This window comes from Chanos chanos, chromosome 2, assembly GCF_902362185.1.
Source record: "Chanos chanos chromosome 2, fChaCha1.1, whole genome shotgun sequence".
NCBI lineage: Eukaryota > Metazoa > Chordata > Actinopteri > Gonorynchiformes > Chanidae > Chanos > Chanos chanos.
The window spans coordinates 47672313-47699135 of record NC_044496.1 but is presented as its reverse complement, the minus strand read 5'-3'; the positions used below and the strand labels follow the sequence as shown (position 1 = coordinate 47699135).

The following is a 26823-nucleotide window of genomic DNA, read 5'->3' as shown; positions in this document are numbered from 1 at the left end:
ACAGGGCACTGTGAAAAGCAATTTTTTTTTCTTATTTTTCTACTGTGGTTTTTAAAGCATATCAATAGAATGTGATTAATTCACACAACCTTTCCTAGCAATGCTTTTTTTCTTTTTCTTTTTTCTTGCTCTTTTTTTGTTCTTCTCCAAATTGTGCCCACAGGTAGTCGGGTTGCTATGTGGTGAATTCAAAAGCTGACCCCATGAATACAAAGAAAGGATGTATATGTGTGTATGTGTGTGTGTGTGAGAGAGAGACAGACAGACAGAGAGAGAGACAGGGATGTTGGTTGTGACGCACTTTGGCCTTGATGACTGGTTTCTATTGCAGGACTAGAGTTAACCTGAATATTGGGCGTCTCCTCATTTGATAATCAGTGACTTTGTTCCACTGCTTACATTAACCTCTTTCTTATCGTATAGGCCAGTGTTTCTGTCAGTGGGGTTGATGTGTAGACTTCCCTCTGGAAGGGAACCATTGACTCACTGTTTTATCTTGGTTTAGAATCAGAGAAGCTGAAGTGTGGAGAAGAAGAGACAGGTCTTTTCTCTGAGGAAAACACCTGCTTCTTATCACAATTCTGAGAGTCAAGCTAGTATCCGGCATCTCTCTCTCTCAGCCATGGGAAGACTGCTCTCGTACTCTCCCATGACAGATTGTAGAACGGCAATAGATGCACCTCAAAAAAAAAAAAAAATTAAAAAATAAAATAAATATATATATATATATATTTTTATATATATATATATATATATATATAAAACATAACAAATGTGCATGATATTTATGCTGTAGCATATATAGCATGCACATTTGTTATGTTTTATATATATATATATTTATATATATATTCAGAGATTCAGTGGCACACTCAGAATTTTTTACTCCATTGATGCTTTTTATTTAATACTCATATGTTAATATCTCCTGGAAAAAAATGTGTGAAATTAGAATTCCTCTTTATCTTTCTCTCAATCTCAATCTCAATCTTAGTCTCTCTCTCTCTCTCTCTCTCTCTCTCTCTCTCTCTCTCTCTCGCTCTTCCTCTCTCTCTCTCTCTGTCTCTCTCTCTCTCTCTCTCTCTCTCTCGCTCTTCCTCTCTCTCGCTCTCTCTCTCGCTCTTCCTCTCTCTCTCTCTCTGCTCTGTCCCTCTGACTGTGCAATATGCTGCTGTCTCTGATGACTCCATTTTGAAGAGTGAGTGAATATGGAGGAAAGGAGAGAGAGTTGTTTAGAAGTCTCATTGCAGCTCGCTCTCTCTCTCTCTCTCTCTCTCTCTCTCTCTCTCTCTCTCTCTCTCTCTCTCTCTCTTTCTCTCTCTGCTGTCTGAGTCTGGAATGAATGTGCTCTGAAAGGGAAATGCGTTCTTCCTTTAAAAACCTGGCCAACTCACCAGGGCCTTTGTGTAAAATAACAATTCTATTGAAAGCCAATTACCTTCAACATTATTTTGGTCGCTGTATAATTAAATGCATTTCTGTTCTTTTCTCTACCACCCTCCCCCCTCCCTATCTCTCTCTCTCTTATACAGACGGAGAATTATTCCATTGACTCCAGTTATGTAAACAGTCGAGCACATCTTATTAAAAGGTATGTCTTGATTATGAAATTAGAACAGTAATGATAAGGTGGGTGTGAGTGAACATGCATGCATTCTGTATGCAATGTTTTTCTGTACCATTTTGTAAATTAATCAAGCTAGTTATACTTTCATTAGTCCTATAAATGTGTTTCCAATGGACACTGAAATACAATAAATAACCACTATGTTTATTTCATTCTGTGCTCTGTATAAATTAATAATTCATTATATAGAAAGTGATTAAACACTTTCAAATCATTAGTTTCTGATTTTTCCCCCCCCCTCATAATGAATAATTCCATCAAATCCTTCCCCATGTATGCATTTTACATGATACAGAATGCTAAAGATATAAAGTGAGCCTTGGATCAGTAATCTACATGCTTGTCAACATTAATTAGACTGAGATATCTGAAAGAATTTAAAGCATGCGAGTAGTTAGAATGTTAGTGTGGTTTGTTACAAAGCGCACGGGGGAGTCTGTGAAGGGAGAACAAACGTAGTGCTAAGGCTATTTTCTGTTGTATGAAGAGAGAGCAGGGAAAAACAGGGGTCTTTGTGAGAGCAGCGGAAATGCCTAACATTCCTTTGCCCACCTAAACCATGGGTGTTTAGGTACAGACAAGGATTTTAAGGGCAGATATCCTTAAAAAAAAAAAAAAAAAAAAAAGCCTTTCACTACTTTGGGAGCTTCAGTTACAAGAGTCTCCATCAGCACCTTAATTCCATTCTTCCCTGAAACTCTACAACAGTCCTTTTTCTGGGGCTCCGTCCTGCATTTTTTTAGAACAATTATACCATTTTCCCTGCTTCTAAAACCATACCTGCTGTTTACATAAACAAAGTGCTTTGAAGTATAGACTCAGCTGCCTGCAACGGTGAAATCCCTAGAGGAGACAGCAGGGCCTGGAGCCTGGGACAGGTGCAATTAAACAGATAACATCAGAGAGACTGCTGCTTTACTGCCATGACAGTTCCATCATGCCCAGCATAGAGAAAGCAGAATGTAGTGTTTATGTGTTTATAAATACGCAGTCACTTTCATCCTTATACCCATATATCAGAAGCTGAGCTTGTTCAGATGGACTGGCCATCAAATTAAGGCAAATTATAAGCTTGATCATCGCAGCTGTCAATAGAGAAGTTTGTTTTTCTCATTTAATTTACTTTTTTTCTCATTAGATGTTTCTCATTACTGAGAATAAGATGACACAACATCATCCCACAGAACTCTGTTATTTCTTTGAATTCTCTTGAAAACTAAAGGAAGGAGTATTCTTCCTTCACTAGGAAGTAACCTATGTCATTTGGAGTCACACTTGTAATAATGTCCATTTAAGACTCCACTGTTCCCTTTATGACATTACTGTCCTCTCCTTCATCTTCAGCAGTCCTCCAGGAATCCATAGCTAATGCAGTCCTCCTAAAAGCCAAGCAGGGACCATAGTCTGTCTCAGGGCTGTTCAATATTTCTGCCCTTCATGTCAATAGATCCATACCCATTTCTGTCCGAAACACCTTGCACTCTCTCACAGACCAGAGGGATTTGGCAGATCCATAGTCCATAAAGCCTTCAACAACTCCTCACCTTCACTCTAGTGCCGTCTGCCTACTTTCCACGCAGATGAAGTGAACTGAACTAGACTGTGATCTCTGACCTGAAAGCAAGGGGAAAGGGTTTTTTTTTTATGTTGTTGTTGTTTTTACATAAGCTTGGCTTCAAATATAAGGAGAAGGGGAGAGAGAGAGAGAGAGAGAGAGAGAGAGAGAGAGAAAGAAAGAGAGAGGTAGGCAGGAAAGACATGACAGGGAAGTGAGAGAGGGAGTAAGCGAGAGAAAGAAATAGGAAGAAAATGAGAGAAACAGTACACATCTGATCAAATTCAATGTGATAGCTCATCAACAATTTCACTCTCTTTAATTTCTCCTTACTCTATAGCACATCCACGTTCAAGGACATGGAAGGAAACAGTCTTAAAGACAGCGGGCATGAAGAGAGCGACCAAACGGACAGTGAACACGACGTCCAGAGAGGCCACTACGCGGACACGGCTGTCAATGACGTGTTGAACATGACCGTGCCGCCCAATAACTGCCAGCTACCAGAGCAAGGTAAAGAGAATTCTCTCCTGTCTTCATTACCAGTCCATTATCCAGCACCTGGGTGATTCCTCAAACGCGTCTAGAGAGAAAGAATCTCACCCTGGCCGGAGCTTTGATGTGTTAGTGCTAATACAGTGGGAGCTCACACTCTTCAGTCCAGTCTTTGATATGGGCTTGGTTAAACTATTGACTGAAAGTAGTCATGTCTGCAGTCGATTGCTGCAGTAGAACTCTCAGATCCCTCTGAGTGGCAACGATTAGGCTGACGAGGGGGTTAGAGGTGGAGAAATCTACATATCGCGTATGCTCTCATGCATAATTCAGAACGGATCATTTAGCAGGGAATTAATGTTGATGTTTCTTTTTGGACTTCCATTTAAGTAGACATCCCATTTGTTGGCAGGATTCAGAAGCAGGCTGTGTTCTTGTTTTGCTTGCTGCCAATCAGAGTTACTGTGTTTCTTGGTGGGGGTTTTTTTTTTTTCGATGAGGTGTCTTGTTACTCTGTAGTCTGAGGGACAGGAGAATGGAGAGATTTAAGGTTTGTTGGTAACCACAACAGAGATTCAGACAGCTGGATGAGGAGGAGGTAGTAAACTAAGTTTCTGTTGTCTTCTCTAATTCTTTTTAGAGTCTTTGTAAGGAGAGGGAAACTATGATTTGCATTGTTCTCTGTTGTCATGTCTTACGGAATCTGCTATTCACTGGAGTAATTTGAAACAATAGAATGCCTCTAATAGTCATTGGGAAAACTGCATCTGCATAGTACAGAAATTAGTCAACCAATTTGCATAATGGCAATGATTAACTTGACATCTGCAGAATAGAAGGAGAATTCAGAGGTAAAAAAAAAATGTGGGTGAAATGTGATCATTAAAACTTCCTAAATGGTTGTTGAAATTGGAGTATGAAGGCGTTCGTGGCTTCTTCTTCAGTATACAGCCCAAATGAAGCATGGCAAATGTGACCTCAGCCTCATACTATCAACACATATTTACACCCTCTCTCTCAGGCTTTCCAGAGGAAGAAAAAGTTTAATGAGCGAGAGATAGAGAGGTGTAATCACCCTTGTGGAAGATATGCTAACAGCTACAAAATTATCTACAAGATGGATTTTCTTCCTTAAGACACATCCTGAGTCATGATGAATTGGCAGGAGGGCCAATTAGACTCTAGTTAGTTTGTGTGCCCCTGCAGCTATTCCAGTTGGCTAATCAATCAGTCACTCATCCAGACAAATCATGGGATTGGTAGGTGCTTGGCAACCGGAACATGAGGAGACCGTCTGGGTCTGTATCAAGGTTCTGAATAAGGTCCCAAATGTGTCAGCAGATTTGCAGGGATTTGACTGGACCTTTCATGGTTGCTAGCTATTGTCTATGTGGTTTTAAAAACAGGGAGTATCAATGAATACACTCACTGGTTGCTAGGGTGGAAGCCATCTCCCAGCCAACTGCCACCTTTCTGTCGGCCCCTAATGAACAATGATTAGTGAGTGTGCTGACTATTTGTCTCTCCTCTTAATTATTTCTCAGCCAGAGAAATGCCAGCCAGCGCCTTCAAAATGCATACTGACAAGCCCTCCAGCCCATCTCCAGCATTATTACTGGACATGATTAGTGAAATACACATGAGGAGTATTATCTGAGTAGATAGAGCTTTCCAGCAAATCTATTTCATTAGCACTCTTCATATCTGTTTCAGTAAGACACATGCATAAACTCTGTGTGTGTGTGTGTGTGTGTGTGTGAGAGAGAGAGAGTGAGAGAGAGAGAGAGAGAGAGAGAGAGAGAGAGAGAGAGACAGGGGTGTGTGTGTGTGTGTGTGTGTGTGTGTGTGTGTGTAGTGTGAAATAAATACTGCTGATAAGCTGAGGGAGAAACAGGGTGTAATGCTGGTCATTGTTTTTATGCCAATGCCATTAGGAAAGAGGCAAATATCAGGTCCTAATGGGATTTTTACCCATACTGCATACTGCTCCTCTTCTGCAGCCTTCATTAAGACCAAGCGATCAGCCATTTTTTACGAATTAAAACAGCGACAGTAAGCCCAGAACAAAATGGCTTCATTCGAGTCTGTCCGGACATTGCCTTAAAAAAGACTGCAAACTGAGACTGTAGCCAGTGACCACGGAAACAATAGAACCCTCAATAGTAATTACTAAATGAATTGACCAAAGGCCCTTACACGTGCAAAAATGTAATGACATGCCAAATGGAATTGTCCTTCCATTACCATCTCAATCATCTAATTACACAGTTAAATTGGATGATAGACCCACTCTCTCTGAACTGGCTCAATTGAAACTCTGAATACCTTATAGAACACTCTCATTGAAACTGCTGCAAGACCTATTGCTTTAATTCCCAGGTAGATATTTTAGTGCTTATTGACTTGTGCACTAAATACAGAGGTGTAAAAGCAGGCAGATAATGTTCGGCTAAGGTTTGAAGCCAAGTATTTAGAAGTATTGCTGTAATAAATTTAACTAAATGGGCTAAATGGATTGAAAGAAGATAAATCGCACTTAGGTTTTCCCAGTTTCGGCAAAACTAAAGGGGAAACAAACAAACTCATTCAGAAAAAAAAAGCACTGTGCCGTTTAGTCGTGTCTGCTGGGAATTTGTATGATCTAGAGTTTGCCTGCTCTCGTACAGTTAAACAAGTTTAAACTGCAGTTGGCAAAGGACACACACAAAGGCTCTTGATACAAAGCCCATTCTTTGTTTTTATTTTTTTATTTATTTATTTATTTATTTATTTATTTATTTATTTATTTATTATGTTTTCTGCTCTCAGGAAGCAAACACAGGCAGGAAGTAGTAAACTCCACTGTCTTGCTCCCAGAGCATCTGTCCACAGGATAAATGTTGACTGTTTGTTACTGGCTGAGATAAAGGTAATGTTTGCATAGGGGACAAAGGCTATATCCAGCACTGTTTTAAACTGGTTTCTCCGACCCTGCGTGCCCATTGTTGTCCAGTGGATGGGTACAGTTCACTTCCTCTTGAGGGCCTCCCTCACTGTTCACCACTGGAGTTTTTACTCTTTTCCTGCCTCTGTATTTCTCATTTGACGATATAATTTCCTTTCAGCAGTTTATGTAATAGTGTATGGTATGTGTTTTAGTATATGGTTTGTATTTGTCTCTTCTTTAGTAAATATAGACAGTGCTATCTTTCAAAACTGAAAGAAAATAACAGTCAATGCCGCTAAAGCTAAAAAAAACAAAAATATCTTTTGACATAATTGATTAAGTAATTGAGCAAAGCAGTTGACAACTCTTGGATGTCATTAATGGATCATGTATAATGATTTTATGACAGCAGTGAGCTAAGTGAGCGAGATGTAGCGTGTAAACATGATATGCATGTTTTTTCCCCTCCTGCAATTTTTCCTTAGAAGACTCTGGTGACCTTTTATTTGGTGTTTGCTGTTCTGTTACGTGCATTGCTGAAGTATGTGTTTTTACTTTGAAGTATCAAGGCCAGGCGGTCCTGGTTTGGAGGGTTATTTGTAGAATCCCAGCCTCACCAGACACTAAATGACTGTCACCATTTTGATCCCACTCCTGCGTTCAGGGGCCCATGGAGCCCTGGCAGCTCAATTTGCAACCGTCGGCTTCTAGCATGTTCCACTTGGAGCGTCCCCTGCCCCCGGACTCATTTATTCATCTATCCCACACTCCCTGTGGGCATGTCTCTCCTCCTCTGCCCCAGGACTACATTCTTTCCCCCAAGCTCAGAGCACTGCGGCAGGGCACGGCTCCTTCTAATTGATTTCCAAAGTTTTCCTTTCTATCCCTCCCTCTCTCTCTCTCTCTCTCTCTCTCTCTCTCTCTCTCTCTCTCTCTCTCTCTCTCTCTCTCTCTCTCTCTCTTTCTCTCTCTCTCTCTCTCTCTCTCTCTCTCTGCTCCTTGACTTTCTCATGTCTGAGTACCTCCATCCCCGTACCTCCATCCCCACACCTCCGAACTTACTGCCAGTCAAGTGCCTAACATTGCTGTTGAATTAAAGGAAACGCTAACGTGAATCTCATGTTTATGCTGTTGACTTGCCCTACATTCACGCTGAGGAAGACTTGGAGTTTGCATCCTCTGATCTCCTAATGAAAATGCTGACAGGTGTCAAAATCAAGACAGCAACAGGAGCAAGGCTGTACTGTTGACAACCTGTGTGTCAGACAGACTGAGAGAGAGAGAGAGAGAGAGAGAGAGAGAGTTGGTAGAATGGTAAGCAGTATGGAGGAAAGGGAAAGAGAAAGAAGGAGAAATGATTTCTCTGACAAACTGAAGATTTTTTTTTTTTCTCTGTCGCTCCCGTCTGAGCCATATCCATATCCCAAGAGAGCATTAGGCGAGCTGACTGCCTCAGACACAAATATTAACATTTGATTGAATTAAATATCAAACTTGTTTTCCTACATTCTTACCAGATTAAAGACTGTTCTTCCCTTGTTGTCTTTCATTTGAAATGAATGTGCTGCATGAGATTTTAACTAAATTTGTATGGAGAGTTATGCAACATAAGACAATAGACACAAACGTCTGTCAACACTGAGTCTACTGAAAACTTCCAGTTAACTTGCCCCATAAAAAGGGCCACATAAATGACTTTAAATGTCATTTTCTGCTTTTTCCTTGAAACTCTGAATTGACATCCAAGTTAAACACTAACTTTTTAAGCGACTTGTCTTCTCTCTCCCCCCTCTTCTTTCTCTGACTTTCATGTTTGGACTGCAAAAAGAAAAATAATGTTAGTGTCTCAGGAATAGCCTTTATCCGTAAAGATTTAGTGCTTAGTGGAATTGGAATATGGTATTAAGGTCTCTTTTTTTTTTTTTTTTTTTTTACCTGCAGTCAAACCTTCTCCCCTCACAAACACGTAAACATTTTCCACGATCATACGGATCACAAAACTGTAATTTTATAATGACATCCCTTTGAATGTCATCTCCAAAGCTCGCCTCTGAACTCAAAACACGGTGAATGAGTTTAATCAGCTTCAAGAGAGGTGGCTGCTTATCTCCCGTGCACTTGTTATGGATAGGGTATTGAACATATCAGAAGGAAGAATGGGAGTGCTTCATTATTTTCAGGGTCGGCGATGAAGCTGATGTATCTCATTGCAAGGCCCTGGCTGACAGCTCATTTTCCTCACAATCCTTGCTTTCGGTGGGAAAGAGAGGGAGAGGGAGAGAGATAGAGAGAGAGAGAGAGAGAGAGAGAGAAATGGAAGGCCAAACTCCATTGCTTATTTATGATGCCACCGGCTCATGAAAGTGTGTTAATAATCTCCTCAGAAATGGAGAGAATCACAATTGTTTGTTGAACATGTATGTAATGGGGAGCAAATCACAAGGGACTGAGAGAGAGCAAAGGAGAATCAACGAATGCAGAGATAGAGAGAATAAGCGAGAGACAGAGAAAGAAAGAGATTAAAGACAGGTAATGTTGTGGTGTTTGATAGTCTCTGAGAGAGAGAACAGCACCTCCTCAATCTAAAGTCAATTTGTGAGGCAGCGAGAAAGATGGAGAAAGAGACGGAGAGAATGTGTGTGCTTAAAGGTTAACGAGAGAGAGAGAGAGAGAGAGAGAGAGAGAGAGAGAAAGAGAGGGGATGAAGAAAGCTCAGAAGGAGACTGAAATGTAAAAAAACTGAATGTGAAGGAGACGGAACCCAAGGGAATTCACGGTTTGAAAGCCAGCAGGTGGCAAGCACTGCGCTAACCACACCCAGGGTCACCTTTCCTTACAACACCCATAGATTTTCCCTGATAGTCAGTCGTCTATGTAGTTACAGATAAGACAGTGCTGCATAGCAATGCTACCTAGTTCATAGTGCGAAAAGATGCAGTGGCTAGCTCTCCACGTGTCAGGGGAAGCGTGCACAAGCCTCGTCTCATCTTGACTCAAGTGGCTGCCTTGTAAGGAGGAAGCCTATGAGGGTTCATGGATAATTGGATGTTGCAAATTGGGGGAAAAGAGGGTGGAAAAAAAAAAAAACATAACGAAGGAGACTGTCAATCTGAGAAAAAGGCAAGAGAGATAGGAGATGATAGAAAGTGTGCGATACAGAGAAAGAGGAGAGGAAGAAAGTTAAAAAGAAATAGATTGAAAGATGAGGAGTCGTCGTCCCATGCTGACTCTGGACCGGCAGGCCAAGGTGGCTCTGATTGACCAGAGGGGGGTGGAGGTAGGGTGGGCAGCAGTGACATGCTGATAGTTGTCAGGCCCAAGGAGCAAGGATCATCTGCTCCAAACCCTCTGGAATCTATCTCTCTCTCTCTCTCACACACACACACACACACACTGTAAAAAGGCTCTGGGGCAAAATCTTCTCTTGGGTGTGTGAGGTTGAACGGCAAGTCAAGCTCCACACCCATAAGTACCCTAAGCAGGACATAAATAATGGGCAGCCATAGTAAAACTCATCCCAATGGGTGGCTCCTGGACTCTGTCCACGCGTAATGGGCTTTCTCTAATGGGACCCTCTCTCACTGGAAACTTGTTTTGCTGTGTAAGCAGATTTTAAAATCCCAGTTCCACATGCGGACAGGAAAATAGTTTTTGGCTAAAGCGCAGCTCGCACACAGAGGGCTGAAACCAAAAGAAAAGTGCTTTGAGACAAGGATGGCTCCTAGTGAAAAAGGACTAACTTTCCCCATCAGAGTCAGACAGTGATGTGATTGGATGGTCAGTAATGACTGACAAATGTGAGGTCCTATCAGCAGGCTGCTGATGTGATTGACATAGGGGTAGAGATGTCTGGCAGGAGGCCTGCAGCCCCTTTTACAAAGAGAGTAAAGTCCATTAACTCCCACAGCATCAGCTCAGGTCTCTCAGTTTGAGCACTCCTTATCACTGCCAAGGGAGAAACTGAGGAATGAGGAATGTTTGTGTGTGTGTGTGTGTGTGTGTGTGTGTGTGTGTGTGTGTGTGTGTGTGTGTGTGTGTGTGTGTGTGTGTGTGTGCGTGCTCGCATGTGTTTGTCTACTGAGTATGTGCCTGCAAACACACTCACATACATGCATAGTTACACGCATTCATAAATATTAGAAACACACACGCGCACACACACACACACACACACACACACACGCACACACATATACTCTTTCTGCTGTGGCATGCATTATCTTTCATAGTCTTTTTTCTCTCTGTCTTTTCCTGGCACGCTCTCACCAAGCCTTAAGATTACGCATATACTCTACGATGTTTAAAGGGAAAAAAATCAGCTGTCTACTGACAAGTACATTGTAGCCTGCAGTTTTCTGTCCAGAATACAAAGAGACGTTTATCACTGCAGCTGGGAGGCTAGAGAAAGAGCAAGAGAGAGGGAGAGAGGGAATCGTTTCTCCACTGCGGCAGAATGTGTCTTTCTGTCTTAACCCCCTCTACATCCACACAGCGTGAAACTCCGCGCGCACCAGCTCTCCTTAAAAAAAAAAAAAAAAAAAAAAAAATCAAAAATCTTTTTATCGGCTCCCTTTCTTTTCTCTCTTTTTTCATTTCGATGCGTTTCCTCCATTTTAGCTACTGTTACACTTTTTTTTTTTTTTTTACAGTGCGCTTTATAGCCCTGTGTCCTCTATTCTCACTACGTTATGAGATGTCTCAAATTTGTAGCCATAAAATTAAGCTTCCTCCATATCTGTGGTAATTAAGGTGGTAGCAAAAGGTTACAACCCTGGGCAGATGGCATTTCGTTCTCAGACACACTTGTGTGTATTCAATGACTGTGATTTACGCTTTAGTCGTAATTCACTGGGAATGCAGGAATCTTTCAAACTGCACACACACACACACCATTTAACAAGGAAGATGGCAAAGAGTGTTGCATATGGTTGTGAGTAATGGCTACACTGGGTACAAGTTCAGTTAAAGCACCCTTATTCCCCCTCATCCTTTCATCCTTTCACACAATCAGTGCTTACCATCTCTGTCCTTCCCCTGTCCACCCTCCCTCACACCCTCCCTTCACTTCAGACAAGCTCAGCATGGTCAAATTCCCCCATTTTCAGCCATACTATCTCTCCCCTCACAAAATGACTGCAGCCAGGCTAGACTATCAGCTCTATTGATGAAAGATTAAAGACACAGGAAAGGAAGAGAAATATATATATATATATATATATATATATATATATATATATACACACACACCGAGAGAGAGAGAGACAGAGAGAGAGAGAGAGAGAGAGAGAGAAAGAACAAGAGAGAAAGAGAGGGGGGGCAAATGGGGGGGGGGGGGGGGGGGGGGGGGGGGGGGTAGAGAATGAATGACCATGAACTATGAGCACTTCGCTGTCTTGCCACAAGGCCCTATGTGAGTGCTGCAGATAAGCCCAACCTACAGACTGCTTTCGCCACCATAAACCTTCATGTGCAAATGCTCTCCCCAGTCAAAGCAGTTCGTTGCATCCAGTGTTTATGCATCTTTTTTACCTCAGAGGAAAAAAAAAAAAAACTCTCCAGCGCCTCCCGTGAATGCGGATAGAATAAATTTACTCTCCCTGTTTCTGTTTTATTCTTCCTTCTTTTTTTTCATTCTTTTACTGTTTTCAAGGCTTTCCAAAGAGAAAAGACAGAAGCCAATCACTCTATCCTCTGGGTAGCCAATTAACCTTTGTGGTTTAAGGCCCTTACCCCCTACCCCCTTAAAAAAGGAGGATAAAACATAATGGGGAGGCTGGCAGTTAACTTTAATGGCAGGGAAGGAGGCCTCTGAATGGGTTTTTTAATGATGTGTCGGCTCTTGTGTACTGTCCATTAAAGAGAAGGTTGGACAGGACTCAGACAGTTGAGCAGACATGTGTATTGATACAATCTGGGACAAACATACAACCATCACAGCGGGGCTCATGGCTTTTTTTTTTTTTTTTTTTAGTCTCGCATGTTAGAGAATTCTATGCACCAATGTAATGAAACCCATGTGTTCGATCATTATACCGCTAACGTTAACATCACAAAAGATCTAAAACAAGGAATTTAATAAGACTCAGACAAAATCTCAGCTGACACTGAGGTCTTTCAGCATTGACAATGAACGTCTAATTTAATATCCTGTCATGTGAGATTATTAGTTCATATGACAGAGAGGGTCCTTAAGGACGTGTCTAGTAGCCTTGACTTATTTTTAGTATGAGTACCTTGTTTGAAACTGACACACACACACGCACACACAGAAAGAAAGAGAGAGGGAGAGAGAGAGCGAGCGAGAGAGAGAGAGAGAGAGAGAGAAACACACACACACTACCCTTCTTTTTCCTTTTGGAAAGACAGGCTATGCCAACAAGAAGATGCCTATTTCTTCAGACAAGCTGTGCTACATCTGTGCTGAATAATGACAGAGAGGATGAATGAGGTCATCTGGATGTGGATCCTCAGAACCAGTCACTTTCTCTCTCACCTCCTGTCTTACTCCTCTGCCATAGATAAGGGCATTTAATGCCCCAAAGCAGCAGGAGGCCAGGAGTGGGCACAGGCACCAGGGAAATCCAATTACTTTCAGAAGCTACGCAGCCCACGTCGTGCCCTGTCTAAGCCCACCCACCCCTCTGGCACCGTCGTGTTCCGCAAATCGTCCAAAAGACGAGGGACTGATTCACCCGCTAACTTCATTAGCGACAAAGTGTGTCTGCACTGACTGATATGGGTCACTGCTGGCTCCCAGACTCCCTGAGAGATGGAGGAGAAAAAGAATGCTTGGGGGAAAAAAAAAAAAAAAAACTGAGCGAAGACATCGTTTTTGTGGTGTGTGATACAAATTGCTCTCACAGTTGGGCCCCTCATCTGCGAGTAATGTCGTAGCACTATGAGACAAAAAAAAAAAAAAAAAAAAAGCAACAACAACAACAACAAAAAAAAAAACCCCACAGGCCTGGTGATAGCACACAAAATAGGACTTCGTTACTGGTTAAGAAACAATCTCATACGTTTACCCATGGTGAGGACTGTTGCTGTTTCAGCTTTATCCGCCCTCCTCCTGAGCCCTAGCGAGAAGCTGTTTGTCACATTTACTCTTGCTCACTAAGACCGTCGTATGCCACGGCTGCTCCGTGGAGCGCTGGGCCTGTGGGGCTGGGTACCTTCGGGCAGACAGAGCTAAAGCCTGACATCTAATGGGATCACCTGGCCCACGTCTTTCCCTCTCCGTCCAATGAGAAGTGACGCTCTTTAAGTGTCTCTGCATGCCCAGGCAAAGCAGCTCACCAAAATTCCGTGTTTGATTTGGTCCCCTTTCTTTGAAACTCACAGTGAACCACGGAAAGTAAACAGGCAAAAAAAAAAAAAAAGAAGTAGGGGAGGAGTATGAAGATAGCGAGGCAGAGAACTGGCCAGCTCCGGCAAAGGAGATAAAACAGAATATGAAACAGGAATTGGAGGTTGTCATGGAAGGAACATGCCTGAATGAGGAGGCACATTGCATTAATTATGTAAGACAGACTATTCAAGCACTGGCCTTGCGCTGTACGGTGTGAAATAAAGCCTAGAGACGTTAGTATGCAGCTGAGGCAGGTTGGAGACCATCTGCACGGGAGATACACATTGATTTGTAGAGCTAAGGTCGCAAAAACTCTAGATGGGTTTCTGTCATTCTTACCTTGGCAGGCACCAGTGTATTGACCTCATTCCCTAGGACAAAAAAAAAAAAAAAAAAAAAAAGAAGAGAAAAAAATCAGGCAAAATAGTGAGGGAAAAAAGGGAATTCAAATATATATATATATATATATATATATATATGTCTGTGTGTGTGTGTGTGTGGGTTGTGTGTGTGTGTTTGAATATATATATATATTTGAAGGATATAGAGAGTTAAGTGTGAGGTCTGATCTGTGTTGTGCAATGTGTGCAATGTGAGAGGCTTTACAGCTAAGTGTAATTTATGATCAGCATTATCTAATTAAGCCATAAGCACAATGCAGGATGTATGTTGTTGCCTAGGGTGAGAAAAATAGTTTCATAAATTTAACATATCTGGAATCCCACCTAAGATGTGTAATAATTATTTGTGCAGTGTCTTACTTTGTATAATTATGGAAGAATATCACTGCAGGATACTCTGCAGGTTATAGAATCAAATTTGTTTTCTTCTCTTGGATTGGAAATTCATAGTAATTTATGGGTAGAGGCACAACGGGTCAAATAGAAGAATGGAATATGGAAATAGAAGAGTAAAAATATAATTCCTTACATCGCCTACTCACGCATCTATTTTTGGCTATCGGTGCCCAGAGGACACCCAGCATTTGTTGGTATTTGCCGTTTTTTTATGAATAACAAATCAATCTATAATAGAGAAATATCTCATAGGCTTGCCCTGACTGAGGCAGTTGCCCTGGAGATTTAGGAGAGCCACAGCGACTTCGGCAATGTGCTTCTCACAGATCATTTCATCCACTGCAGCCAATGAGTTGGCATCCCCCCCCCCCCCCCCCCCCCCCCCCCCCCCCCCGCATAAAGCCCCCAAAGCCGAGCTCGTCCCTTTCGCAGATGTAATTTACTGTCTGCTTTGTCCCTCTTGCCCCTGTCAGACTCAAGGGTTTAGGAGCAAATTAGCGAGATAGCTCGGTCAAGCTTAAGCACAGAATGCGGCATTTGTTGCAGTGTGTTTAAAGATGTCCTCGACAACGAGACGACCGGGCCCACACAGGCTTGGCTTACTCATTGTGCGTGCTTATGCTGTGTGATGGGCTTTGTGAGTCAGGTTAATTTGAGGTCTGCCGCTAGTACGAGGACTCAGAGACCGAACAGCGCTACAATGGCCTCTTTTGTGAGCGTCCAGTTCTAATGAGGATGGTTGCAATTTCTTAACCCGAATAAAAGACAGAGAGACATGAATCCAGATTTGTTCGCCAATTCTTTTTTTTTTTCTTTTCTTTTCTTCTTCTTCTTCTTCTTCTTCTTCTCAAGAAATCTCAAAGCTTGAATTGACCTTTCTGTAAATATGCGAGCCATCGCTCAAGTCTGGGCTTATGAGAGCGAGCTTGTTGACAGCTGCGTTGGCTGACCGGCTCTGACATGATGTCTTTTGCATGACGATCCCTGAGGATGTCTTCATGACTTAGCCAGAACCAAGCTCCTCATCGTTCCGCTGAGACATGCTAGCTCTCAGGGCTTCTTTATGTGAGATGTTGTCACATGGTTGTCATGGTGTCTCTCTTTGTGATGCATGAGCACTCCAGTCATAATCTCTCTTAATCTGACCAAACTATGTTTTCTGTAACAAGTCAGTCTTAATGTATTTCATCACAAATAATGAGCTCATGTTCTCTGAAATGGTACTAATAAGAGTCAGATCAAACCAGTGTGTGTACTGATGCTAACACACTAACACAATATGGACACTGGTTATCGGAGGGTGTTTATACAATGGGTTAGTCTACTGTGGTTAGTGTTTATCAAAATCGCTTTTTATTCTTGACAGTCAAATATTTGGCACCTCTTAGACTCAAGTGCTGGATGCTGGAAGCTAGTATTAAATGTAATTTCCGTTGTAAAAAAAAAAAAAAAATCAATGCTGGAATCCTCAATTCCCAACAGTAAGTGACGCACAGTGGCCGCAAACAACGGCTGAAATTCATTGTGTAGTGCGGCATGGTTTCTCATGGTACAATAAAATTGTTATCCAGGTGTTTCAACCTGCCCACCCAAATGTATGTGATCACAACAAGCGAGCCACGTTTGATACCGCAACATCACGGAGTCCAAAGGCTTGCCCCTCTTCCTCTGAACCAAATGGCCCACTCTGGCAACAAAGTGATTTATCAAACAGCTCTGCAAATGCTTTTCTTCCTTCAGCGCTTACACAGCTGTTAAGCAGATGCTGTTTGTACCAATTTAAAAGTCACTGCATTGTTTGTCAACACTGCTTTAGGAATTCATTCTTTAAACCAGCGCCCCGCATGAAATTCACACACTGAGTTCTCAGGGCAGGAAAGGAGGTGATGGCAGTGAGGAAATGCGTGGTATGTTCAGGAAGATTTACAGAGAGCTTTTAAAGTAATTTATGGGAGAAATGGAGGTAGAAAAAAATTAGGAGGCACCATGTTGGCTGCAGATGTAACTTTAACCTGTCACTTTGTGTTAAAAAATGAAGAACCAGAGTGTGGCTTTGCTTGAAGAGACGAGCTGTCAGACTCACTCAGCACCGCTGAACGGACGAGATTGTGAATCACTTTCTGATTAAATTGACTGGTACTAATGCTAAGACATGGAAGCAGGCCACAGGAACTCTTGATTTGCCATCCCTACGACAGTCGTAACAAGTCCACCGAGTGGATGTAATATCCTCAATAATTAATCTCTGACTAGAGTTTGAGGGACAGAGGAGCACTGTTAGGTCAACTTTAGTAGAGATCTTTTTTAAGCACTGTTAACTGATTATTCCAGTTCTGGGCAGACACACGACTATACATCTCTGTCTGCGGCCATGCACTAATTCATGTAATTTTTTTTTCAAAGTAAAAATCAAGCTCTGAATCAGATATCAGACTGCCTTCCTTCAGAACAAATATTATATAATTCTGTCAGTCACTAAAACTGGACTTGGTAAGATGGTTTGAAGTGGATGATTGGGGAAAAAAAAAACAACCAAAAAACAAAAAGCAGAATTAGATGAGTGGATAAGCAGGTGTACATGAAGTACATGAAGTGATAAAAGAGTGTGGTTTCAGGGGCAAGAGGAATGGTTCAGATGAGGGGAATGTTACTCTGGCTTGGAGCTCGTGAGACTCAGTGACTGCTGCCCCCTCCTCTGTTTGTAAAAACAAGACCATCACACTCCATCTTGCCGTCCCGCCGGGCCAAGGGCTCGGAGCTGATTTATGGCAGAGAGGCTGAATTGCCTGACTGGGATGACAGCAGTACTTGGACTCTCTCTCATGGGGAGCTGGAGCGACTGCCTGGCTAGTCTCTCCCTGAGTGTGGCAGCCAGCGATAGCGTTAGTGAGAGAGAAAACGAGGCACCGAGCCCAACCCGGCATCTGGATCATGGTTGCAAAAGGTCTCCAGCAGACACCCTGCTCCTACCCTCCACTGCTGAGAAACTGCTTACTATTCACCAAGGTCTTTCAAATGGGTGTTAGTGTCATCATGGGTGACAAGACGTGGTGTAATTTTTTTTTTTTTTTTTTTTCGGATGCCTTCCCCCATAACGTGGCCCCCGCCTCGCAGGCAGAAAAATTAATATGGAGGGCAAATAGAGAGATGACCAGCTCTGACTGTCACAAGCGCTCGGGGGCACCTCAGAACAACAAGCTGGCAGTGAAGTACAGAAACGGCACTGCAGTGGAAAAGGCACGTCTCTGGAGACTGACCTCCACAAGGCTGTCCTTAAAGAGGTCAGGGGGATTAATGTGGCGGCCATTTCTTGCTCATTCTGAGCCAGTCCTCAAGCAGAGAAGAAAAAGAATTGGAACATAATGCCAGTTGTGATGTCTGTTCTCTTTCTCTTTTGCTGTCCCAGAGCCGATTATTTTTCACAGTGACCGGCTGCAGACGTATTGTTTCATCAATTGGGGAGAAAGAGAACAGCAAAGAGGGATAACAGAGAAAGACGCTAGGAAGAAAATAGTGACACTAAAGCTTTTGTTGTCACATAAAATAGAAAGATTTGGACACCTGTGAACACCATGTTCCTTGAGTCACCATTTAATAACTAGCCAATGGAGGAGCAGCCGGCATGGAAGCCGGTGTATTATCCTCATAGTAACAGCTGTAATTTGGTGTTGTCGATTAAATTATCATGACTGCAGTGATAATCTCCGCTTAAAAACATGTCCGTGGTCATGCATGTAGAGCCTGAGGACATGTGATTTAGTGACTGTGTGCTTTTCAGTCTGTAACATTTCCATGTGCATTTTGCATCCAACATTGCCCCCAAAATAATACTGTGCTGTCCTGTTCTCATAAACCCAACCTGACTGAATTGTGTCACCAGGAGTATCTGAGGGCCCTGTGGCTGGGATCACATCCTTATAGAGTATTTGTGTAGATTTCCTATGTCCCCACAGTTTCCCTTCCAAAGCCTGTCTGAAACGGGCCATTACTCAAGCCTCTGTGCCCCTCTTACAGGATTACATCAGCACTGCCAACCTCCAACGCTGTCTCTCCTTGTTTTTGGAGGGAAAAACCAAGTGTGTTTTCCAAACAGGAATACACTAGCTGCCAAACGAGATGAGAAGACTGGCAGTGGCTCAAAAAGGTTTGGAATGTTTTACTACAAATGGAAAGCCATTTCTTTTGTGTTCAGGGATTCAAGATCCAGCCTTCCACTGATTTTCTTCATTTAGCTACATTTATTACAACAAATAATATCCTTGCGTATCCAAATCCTCAAAGGAAACTGGTAGGGTTTGAAGCACGTCGGTGTAGTGAGAATGCTTATGGTTGACAGTGTACAAGCTGTCCTGAATTACTATCTCATGTGACCTCAGGTCTTGACACTTTACTTTGATGGAGGTAATGAGGTGGAATATATTGATAGGAGTTTATTTTCAGCTTGAGATGAATCCACAAGAGGAAGCTGATGTGACGGGGAACAGGTGGGCTTCTCTTCCCCGCTGAAGCAAATTGATGTTATTCCAGGTAACTACAAGCAGGGAACATGGTGGATTGCACCAAGAGGGTTCAGATTTTACATTTGAAGTGGCAATATTTATTATTCCTGTGCTCCACAAAATGTGTGTCTAGCCATACATATTTAAAATGTTCCCAAATGCCTCTGTTTTCTTTTATCCTCCCAGCTCAGAATTAAACCACAACATTTCCTATTTGTCAGCAGGCTGAGCACCTTGGTTCCCTCTGACATTTTTCCCTTCCCCCCCCCACAATCATTCAACTTTATTACTATTTGAAATCTGGAACAGTGAAAAGCAAAGGCAGCTTCCCCTTCCCGCCGGAGCACAGTCAGTAATTAATAGGTATTAAATCCTAGATAGGAAACGTTCCCACTGATATAGTGCTCTGGACTGTATTTTAAGGCTCTTTGCAGTAACTGATTGGCAAGCTTATTTTCCTGATGACTTCCAATAGACATTCTCAGCAGGGGGTTCTCTTTCTCTCTCTCTCTCTCTCTCTCTGTGCCTCTGCATTCTGGCTGGCTCGTCTCAAAGATCAGCTATATTGAACATTTAATTGCTTCATTTGTTGAGGTTATATTTCTATCTTTTCAGAGCTGTAACATAAATTTAAAAAATAAAAAGAGAGAGAGGAGGAAGCAGAAAAAAAAGAGATTCTCTTTCGTCAGAAGTCGGCAGTGTGTCAGATTTTATTTCAGTTTGTTATGTATTTTCTGGAGACCTTTGAGAAAAACATCTGCGGGTTGTGAGCATTAGGCTGTGGCAGGATGTAGAGCTATGGTAATGGCATTCTGCTTTCAGAACGATGTAATTTACAGCAGAATTGCTCCCTGGGAGACCCCCCAAAGGAGAAGAGAAAAGGGCATATTCAACACATATGCATGTCCCTCACAGTAGAATTTTGAAAACGTGCCTTTTTCATGCTCAGACCATTGAAGAGGTGAAAATGATTTTAATCTTTTTTAAAGTGCTGCTTATTGAGCAGAATATAGAGAAATTCATGTTCTTGAAGGAAAGTGGCAGGATCTTCATATGAAAAGAGAATGCATGGAAGGAAGACTGTGCGCAGGCAGGTGCACTAGCCAGCTTCTGCCACCAAACGTATGGACAATGGCAAGGCTGGCCCTTGTTGCTATGGTGATAACATTGACTTTTGGTGATGAAAAGCCCTTTCAAGATGTGGTCTTCTGTGTGTTCACAGGGCTTGGTAATTACAGCCTAAATTTGAGCCACTTGAGCCACTGCAGTCGATCCAAGGCTTTATTTACCATTCCATTTTCATTTTGCTGTTTTGCTTCAAATTTGTGTGTGTGTGTGTGTGTGTGTGTGTGTGTGTGTGTGTGTATGTAGGTGTAGGTATGTGTGTGTTATATTCTGTATACACACATTGTATATTCACACATTATACATAGACATTTTTACACACACTTACACACACAGACAAGCAGTGATGGGACTAACATAATCTTTGCCATGGCCTCCAATGAAACGTTGATGATTACATGAATGTCTATTTGCAGTGCTCTTAAACCACTCTCATTTCTCTTGACCATGAGCAGAGCTCTGACTCCAGCGGGTCTGCCACAGGAGAGTTCAAATGGCCCCCAAACTTCAATCAGTCATCTGTCAGTCCCATCAGATTATAGTTAAAACGGTGACGGTTTTGGCAGGCTGGGTCCTGGAATGCATGCTTCCAATCTTTAAATATCGATCTGGCACCCAAAGCAGAGGTGCCCTCGCAGTGCAGAAAGAGAAGGGAAAAACAGATAATTAGTGATTTTAATTGGGTGATCTGTCAAGCTGAGGCTTCCAGATGTATACACACACTGGGGTCGATGGAGATCCTTCCCACAATCCCTCTCTGTCACCTTGGGCCTCCTGTATCTTGCTGGGCTCCGACCCATTGGCAGAATCACCAATAGGGAAGCTGGGAAATGTGTCATCCAACATCTGCGTGTCGCATTTGCCTATATTTCAGAAAGAACTGTGGCCAACTAATCTCACACTGACAAACTGGAGAAAAAAAAACAGCAACAAAAGACAACTCTAAATTGATACAAATCATTAAACAAATGCATTAATTGGTTTCCTGTACTATTTGACATACAATGCATATTCAGCCTGTAACAGAAACCTGGGAGCAGGTCACTGCACTATAATTAGTATTTATGTGAATTATATTCCAATATTTAAACAAATATGAGTGGAATCCATTTAGCCTTGTGGTTTCATACATTTTTGCAATATGTTTGGTTAAAGAACAGTGCCCTTGCTTTGAGAGTGATTATGCTTTGGTTATCCAGATGCCATTTGTGGATGTTTGTAAACATTTCAGAATTGAGAGTGTCCTTGTCCAGATGGTCTGTAATGAAATATGTATGTATTCAAAAAATCACCACGAAGACCTGTTTTTGCTGACTGCTAATAAAAAAAAAAAGTTCTGGCATGAATATTAGATCTGCATCTCTGTTAAATAAGTGGGGAGAGAAATACACAGTGACAGCTTCTCAAATTGAGTGAGAGAGCAATGACTCTCGTTGTTCTTGTTGTTCTAATGATGCAAAAATCATCTCAAAAGACTCTCCCTGCAACTCAAAAAAGGGTGAGTTTATAGTGTTACTGACTCATATTTTTCTTCTCTCTCCCTCCTTTTCACAACAGCTTTAAAGCATTGTTACATATTTAGAACTGCACTTTAGATGACAGTGAGCAAGACCAAGATGTTTACAGCAACAATAGCACAAGTTTTTTTTTTTTTTTCACTGTCCCTCATGCCGAAACTTCAGATTGCACCGTTTAAACCTCTCTTTCATCAGGAAGGAACAATTACTTATGCAATGGAAATGGACTTTTGATTTAAGTATGCACTCTTTAATTGGTGCATCAGACAGCTTTGAAAGTTCCAGCATGTCGCAGTAATAAGGAGGGCAGAGAAGTAACAACGAAGCAGGAGCTCCAAACATGAAAGAAAGAGGCAAATTACTGATGAAAAATTGAGCCGGCTGCTCAGATTGCCACAATTTTTGCCTTTTTTATATTCCTCCCTCACTACTTTTGCTGCTCTGACATGATCGTGCCAGATGAAAGCTCCAAAACAAACTGTGGAGAGGTGCGTGAAAGAGAGCACAAATGAGCTGGATTTGAGGAAACAGGCCGGTTCAAGAGACAAATCAAACCCCTTCTCTCTCTCTCTCTCTCTCTCTCTTTCTCTCTCTCTCTCTCTCTCTCTCTCTCTCTCTCTCTTGCTCCAGTTTGTTCCATTCAAGTGTGCTTCACTCGCATAAATATGTCAACCGCGATATTGACAAAGCATGTGATAAAATTATATGATGACAACAGTGATATTAATAATCAGTTTCTCTCTCTCTCTCTCTCTCTCTCTGTCTCTCTGTTCAGTCCGGTGTAGTTCAAGTTCAGTCAAGTGCTCTACTTGCATAAATGTGTCGCTGTCAATATTTCGCAAGCTAAAACGATATGATGACAAGTGCAAAATTAACAACTTCTTTCTTTCTCTCTCTTTTTGTCTCCCCTCAATCTATTTGACTTTCTCTGTCACTCTCTAGACACCACAGAGGGCTTCCACTGCCAGGATGAGTGTCGTATCTTGGGTCACTCAGACCGTTGCTGGATGCCAAGGGTGCCAATGCCAGCACGTGCCAAGTCTCCTGAGCATGGTCGCAACGTCATTGCCCTCTCCATCGAGGCCACGACCGTGGATGTACCCCATTACGAAGATTCTGGCACCAAAAGGACTTTTGCCACCTTTGGTAAGGACGGTCCCGAAGAGGAGAGGGCAGAGATGAAGGCCAAGCGGACGGCTGAGCCAGCTGTGTGCAGTCCAAAGTCCAACAGCGGGGTTAGGGAAGCGGGGAACGGGAGAGAGGCTGTCAGCCCCATTACATCTCCGGTACACTTAAAGAGCCCCCTCTCCAAGCCGCCCTCTGCTTACAACACGCTGAAGTGCCGGGACGCAGAACGGATCGCTAACCACACCCTGCTGAGACAACCAGAGGGCAAAGACAGTGAACCACCCATGAGAGAGATCAACACACTCCTTCAGGACGGTCGAGAGAAGGAGTCCCCAGGAAGCAAACGCCTGAAGGACATTGTGCTTTAACCTGCTCATGCGCATTCACACACACACACACACATGCACCATACACATACACATGCAGAACGTATACCATGGTGTGTTTTTACACAGGTAGGAAAGTTCAGCAGACCCAAGAAACGATGAAGACACACATCTGCAGCACAGCATACGGAAAAAAGGACAAATGTAGAGTGAGAGGTGGAAAAAGTAATGCTGAGCTGAAAATGTGTCGAAGAGAGAGAGAGAGAGAGAGAGAGAGAGAGAGAGAGAGAAGGCCATCGCCCTCATGGTCCTGTAGTGATGGCAGTTCTTGTTTGTTTTACACTCTTTTTTTTTTCCTTGCATTTCTAGTTTGGCAAGATGCGGACAGGGAGGTTACTGTTTTCTGCGAAACAAGCCGCTCCCTGTCAGCCCGGCTTTTCTCTGTCCATGACGGAAGTGACATCTAGAGGATGTCTTTGAACACATGTGGTGACAGATACGATTACAGTCATGCCTTTGAAACTTTTAAGTATTACTCTCTGATAATGCCTTCTTTGGTATGCGACTCTGCCTCAGCTGCCAAATTACTCATTGTTCCATATGTGAACTGGGTTTCCCAGACGTGACAGATGGGCACATATGTGTGCCGGCCTCACCCATCTGAGCTGCCGTCCCCCTGAGCTCGCGATGCAGACTCACAGACAAGTCCAGGAGAGCACTCCAGTTTCTCATCCCATTCCTCCGCTCTCTTGTTCGTCCGATAATACAACCAACCCATCTGTCTTCTCTGTCCAGACATTCCAGCATCAGAAAACTGTGAGGTCTTTACAGTGCATATTTTTTATTGCTGATGGAGCTCAATGAACTGGCAGCATCAGTGGAAAGAAAGTCCACTAAAAAAACATGCCGGGGAAAGACATATCCTTCCGACGTGACCCAAGATATATAAATATATATAAATATATATATGAAGACTTTTTGCTTTTGAAATCTCCTGTGCCCATTCTTGATTGTAGCCAGTGGAGCACAGTTTACTAGAACATTGTGCTCTGGTCTTGTACTTTTTTGGATTTTTGACAATGGGACTAGGATAGAAGGGGTCGTCACGTACGTCTTGCTATGTGAAACTCTGTATAGGGTTTACTATTATCATTTTTAATAAACTGTCGTTATGTGACAATCCCTTTAATGTTTTGTTGTAAGAGTAAAAAAAAAAAAGAAAAAAAAAAAGTCAAAAACAAACATTGGTGTTCAGCAAAAGTTACGGTAGCGTTTGTTACACAAACACAAAAAGGAAAAAAAAACAAAAAAACAAGACATATATGCCAAAATATATTTTATAAATAATTTAAAAATGTACAATGAGAATATTTAATGCTGTGTAGTTATTTTATCAGTAAGTTATACTTGAAATTAACTGGCTTTCCTCTTGTTATTTTTTTGGCTTTTTTTTTTTTTTTAAATGACTATGGTTATTTTTTTATTTTCAATTTATCTTTCATTTTTGTTCACTGTGTTACCCCTTGGCAACTGTTGACTGCAGTCTACCTTGTTGTAAAAACGTTTCTTATTGGTCAGTTCTTGTGCCATCAAGTTTCTGTGTGGGCAAAAAGACATAAAAAAGACAAAAAAAGCAGTTTCAGCACCAACAGTAGTGTGTCAGTGCAATGAGCTTAGAGTGAGATAGCAAAAGAAACCAAAAAAAGAAAAAAAAAAAAAAAAACAAGACAAGCACTAAAACCATCAAAATGAGAGGTTATTGCTTACTCTCAATACTCAATAGTAAAAGTGAGTGTCACACTAGCTTTTTTAAGCCAGGAAGGCGGTTCCACTTATTTCTGAGATTTGGGGTTTTTTGTTTTTTGTTTTTTTGTTTTTTGTTTTTTTTTTCCCCCCGAAGACATGGTAATTCTAGGTTTTTCATACAGGGTGTAGCAGAATTTCAAACGTGGAGCGTAACTGAAGGTAACTAAAACTCTTGCTTTGCTGTAACCCGGAACAAGCTTTTATTTGATTTGATTTGATTTTTTTTTTTTTTTAACACACAAAAGAATGTTGTGAGCCTTCAAACACTGTTGGATTGCATAAGGTAAATACAACTAACTAGAGGTGGTGGAATCGCCAGTAAGATAGGCAAAGGGTTTGAAAAAACCATACTGTAAAATCATTGCCCCTTTCATGGGTTTTTGGTTGCTTTTCAATATACGTTTTATAATGTGGAAAGTACAAGCGAAAACAAAAAAAAAGGATAAAACTGCATACAAATGAAATAGATCTTGTAGCTGAATGTTTTTGCTGGTCTCACCAACAGCTTCTGGCAACATGAAAATCGGAAATATCACTGAATGTATACAACAGCTTATTATTAAACTATTAAATGTTCTCCACTTCGTCTGTTCGTCTCAGTGTATGAGTGCTGGCTGTTTTCATCTTGAACTTTTTTTAATTTGCCATCAAATGATTTATAATGAAATATATCTAGACTGACTGGAGAGAGAGAGAGAGAACGTGTGAATGTGCATTGTTGTAAAGTAATGAGCATAGCTCAGACCCGGCATATTGCAATTATCCCTGTTTTAAATGGCCTTTTGTCTTGCCATAATTCATTAAAATCCATAATGTGATCTGAATATCTACTGGAAACTTTCCTTGGAAATTATATGATAATGTGTGAGGCAATGATTAGTACAGCTAGCAATGATATGAGGCAAAAATGAACGTTTTCCCAGCAGCTTCTCTGAGAGCTCCTAATAGAGAGTCTCCTCAGGCACTCGAGGTCTTCCCTGATTACCACGCTTCTCTGACATCATTTTTATAACTCCTGATTGACTAATTCTGGAAGCAGAATGGAAAAAGCCAGTAAATGCAGGTTTTAGCTACCTCCCTTCCTCCTAAAAAAAAAAAAAAAAAACCTACTTCCCAGGAGTCACCCAGTGGATGAGCTGAACATTTTTAGTCGCAGGAGTGGATGTTCTGCGTCATTCCTTAACCCAATGATATGTGGTCCTAAAACATCAAAACATTTGCAAATGACAACCAGCCCACAGTAAGCGTGACTTCAGCACTAAAGAGATGAGTTGTGAACATCCAGTGCTTATCCTCCAGTTTAATATTTAAAACAACATTGGTGAATTGTGAATTGGCACGGTAGTTCTTTGTTTGACTGACTGATTAACTGAACGATTAGTTATCTTTGTCAGTTTCTTTTTTCAAAGGCTGTCGAGTCAGCCAAAGTAGACCTTTGTGGAGCTGAATCACCAGAATACACCAGTTCTTTGACATTTCCATTTAACTGACTCTACCTACTTCTCCCATTCAGAGGCTGTTTTAGTTGGAGAGTGTTTCACAGGCAGGAAAAATACGTCTCAGCCAAGAAGAATCCATGCTGCGAAGAAGAAGAAGAAGGAGAAAGGGGGGAAAAAAAAGAAAAGTAACAGCAGGACAGATAAGCAGCTGCCACATAGTTGCCCTCTCTGATCA

General features: G+C 41.9%; 1 protein-coding gene across 2 annotated transcripts in view; it reads left to right on the top strand.

The window, feature by feature from the left end:
- The window catches only part of pcdh19 (protocadherin 19), a 52295-nt gene extending 28910 nt beyond the window's left edge, over positions 1-23385 (top strand). For both annotated transcript variants that reach the window (XM_030766180.1, XM_030766179.1), the window contains exons 3-5: positions 1533-1591; positions 3523-3695; positions 22832-23385. In XM_030766180.1, coding sequence (XP_030622040.1) covers positions 1533-1591; positions 3523-3695; positions 22832-23385 — 786 coding nt within the window. The remainder of the gene's footprint in view (positions 1-1532; positions 1592-3522; positions 3696-22831) is intronic.
- The last annotated feature ends 3438 nt before the right edge of the window (positions 23386-26823 follow it).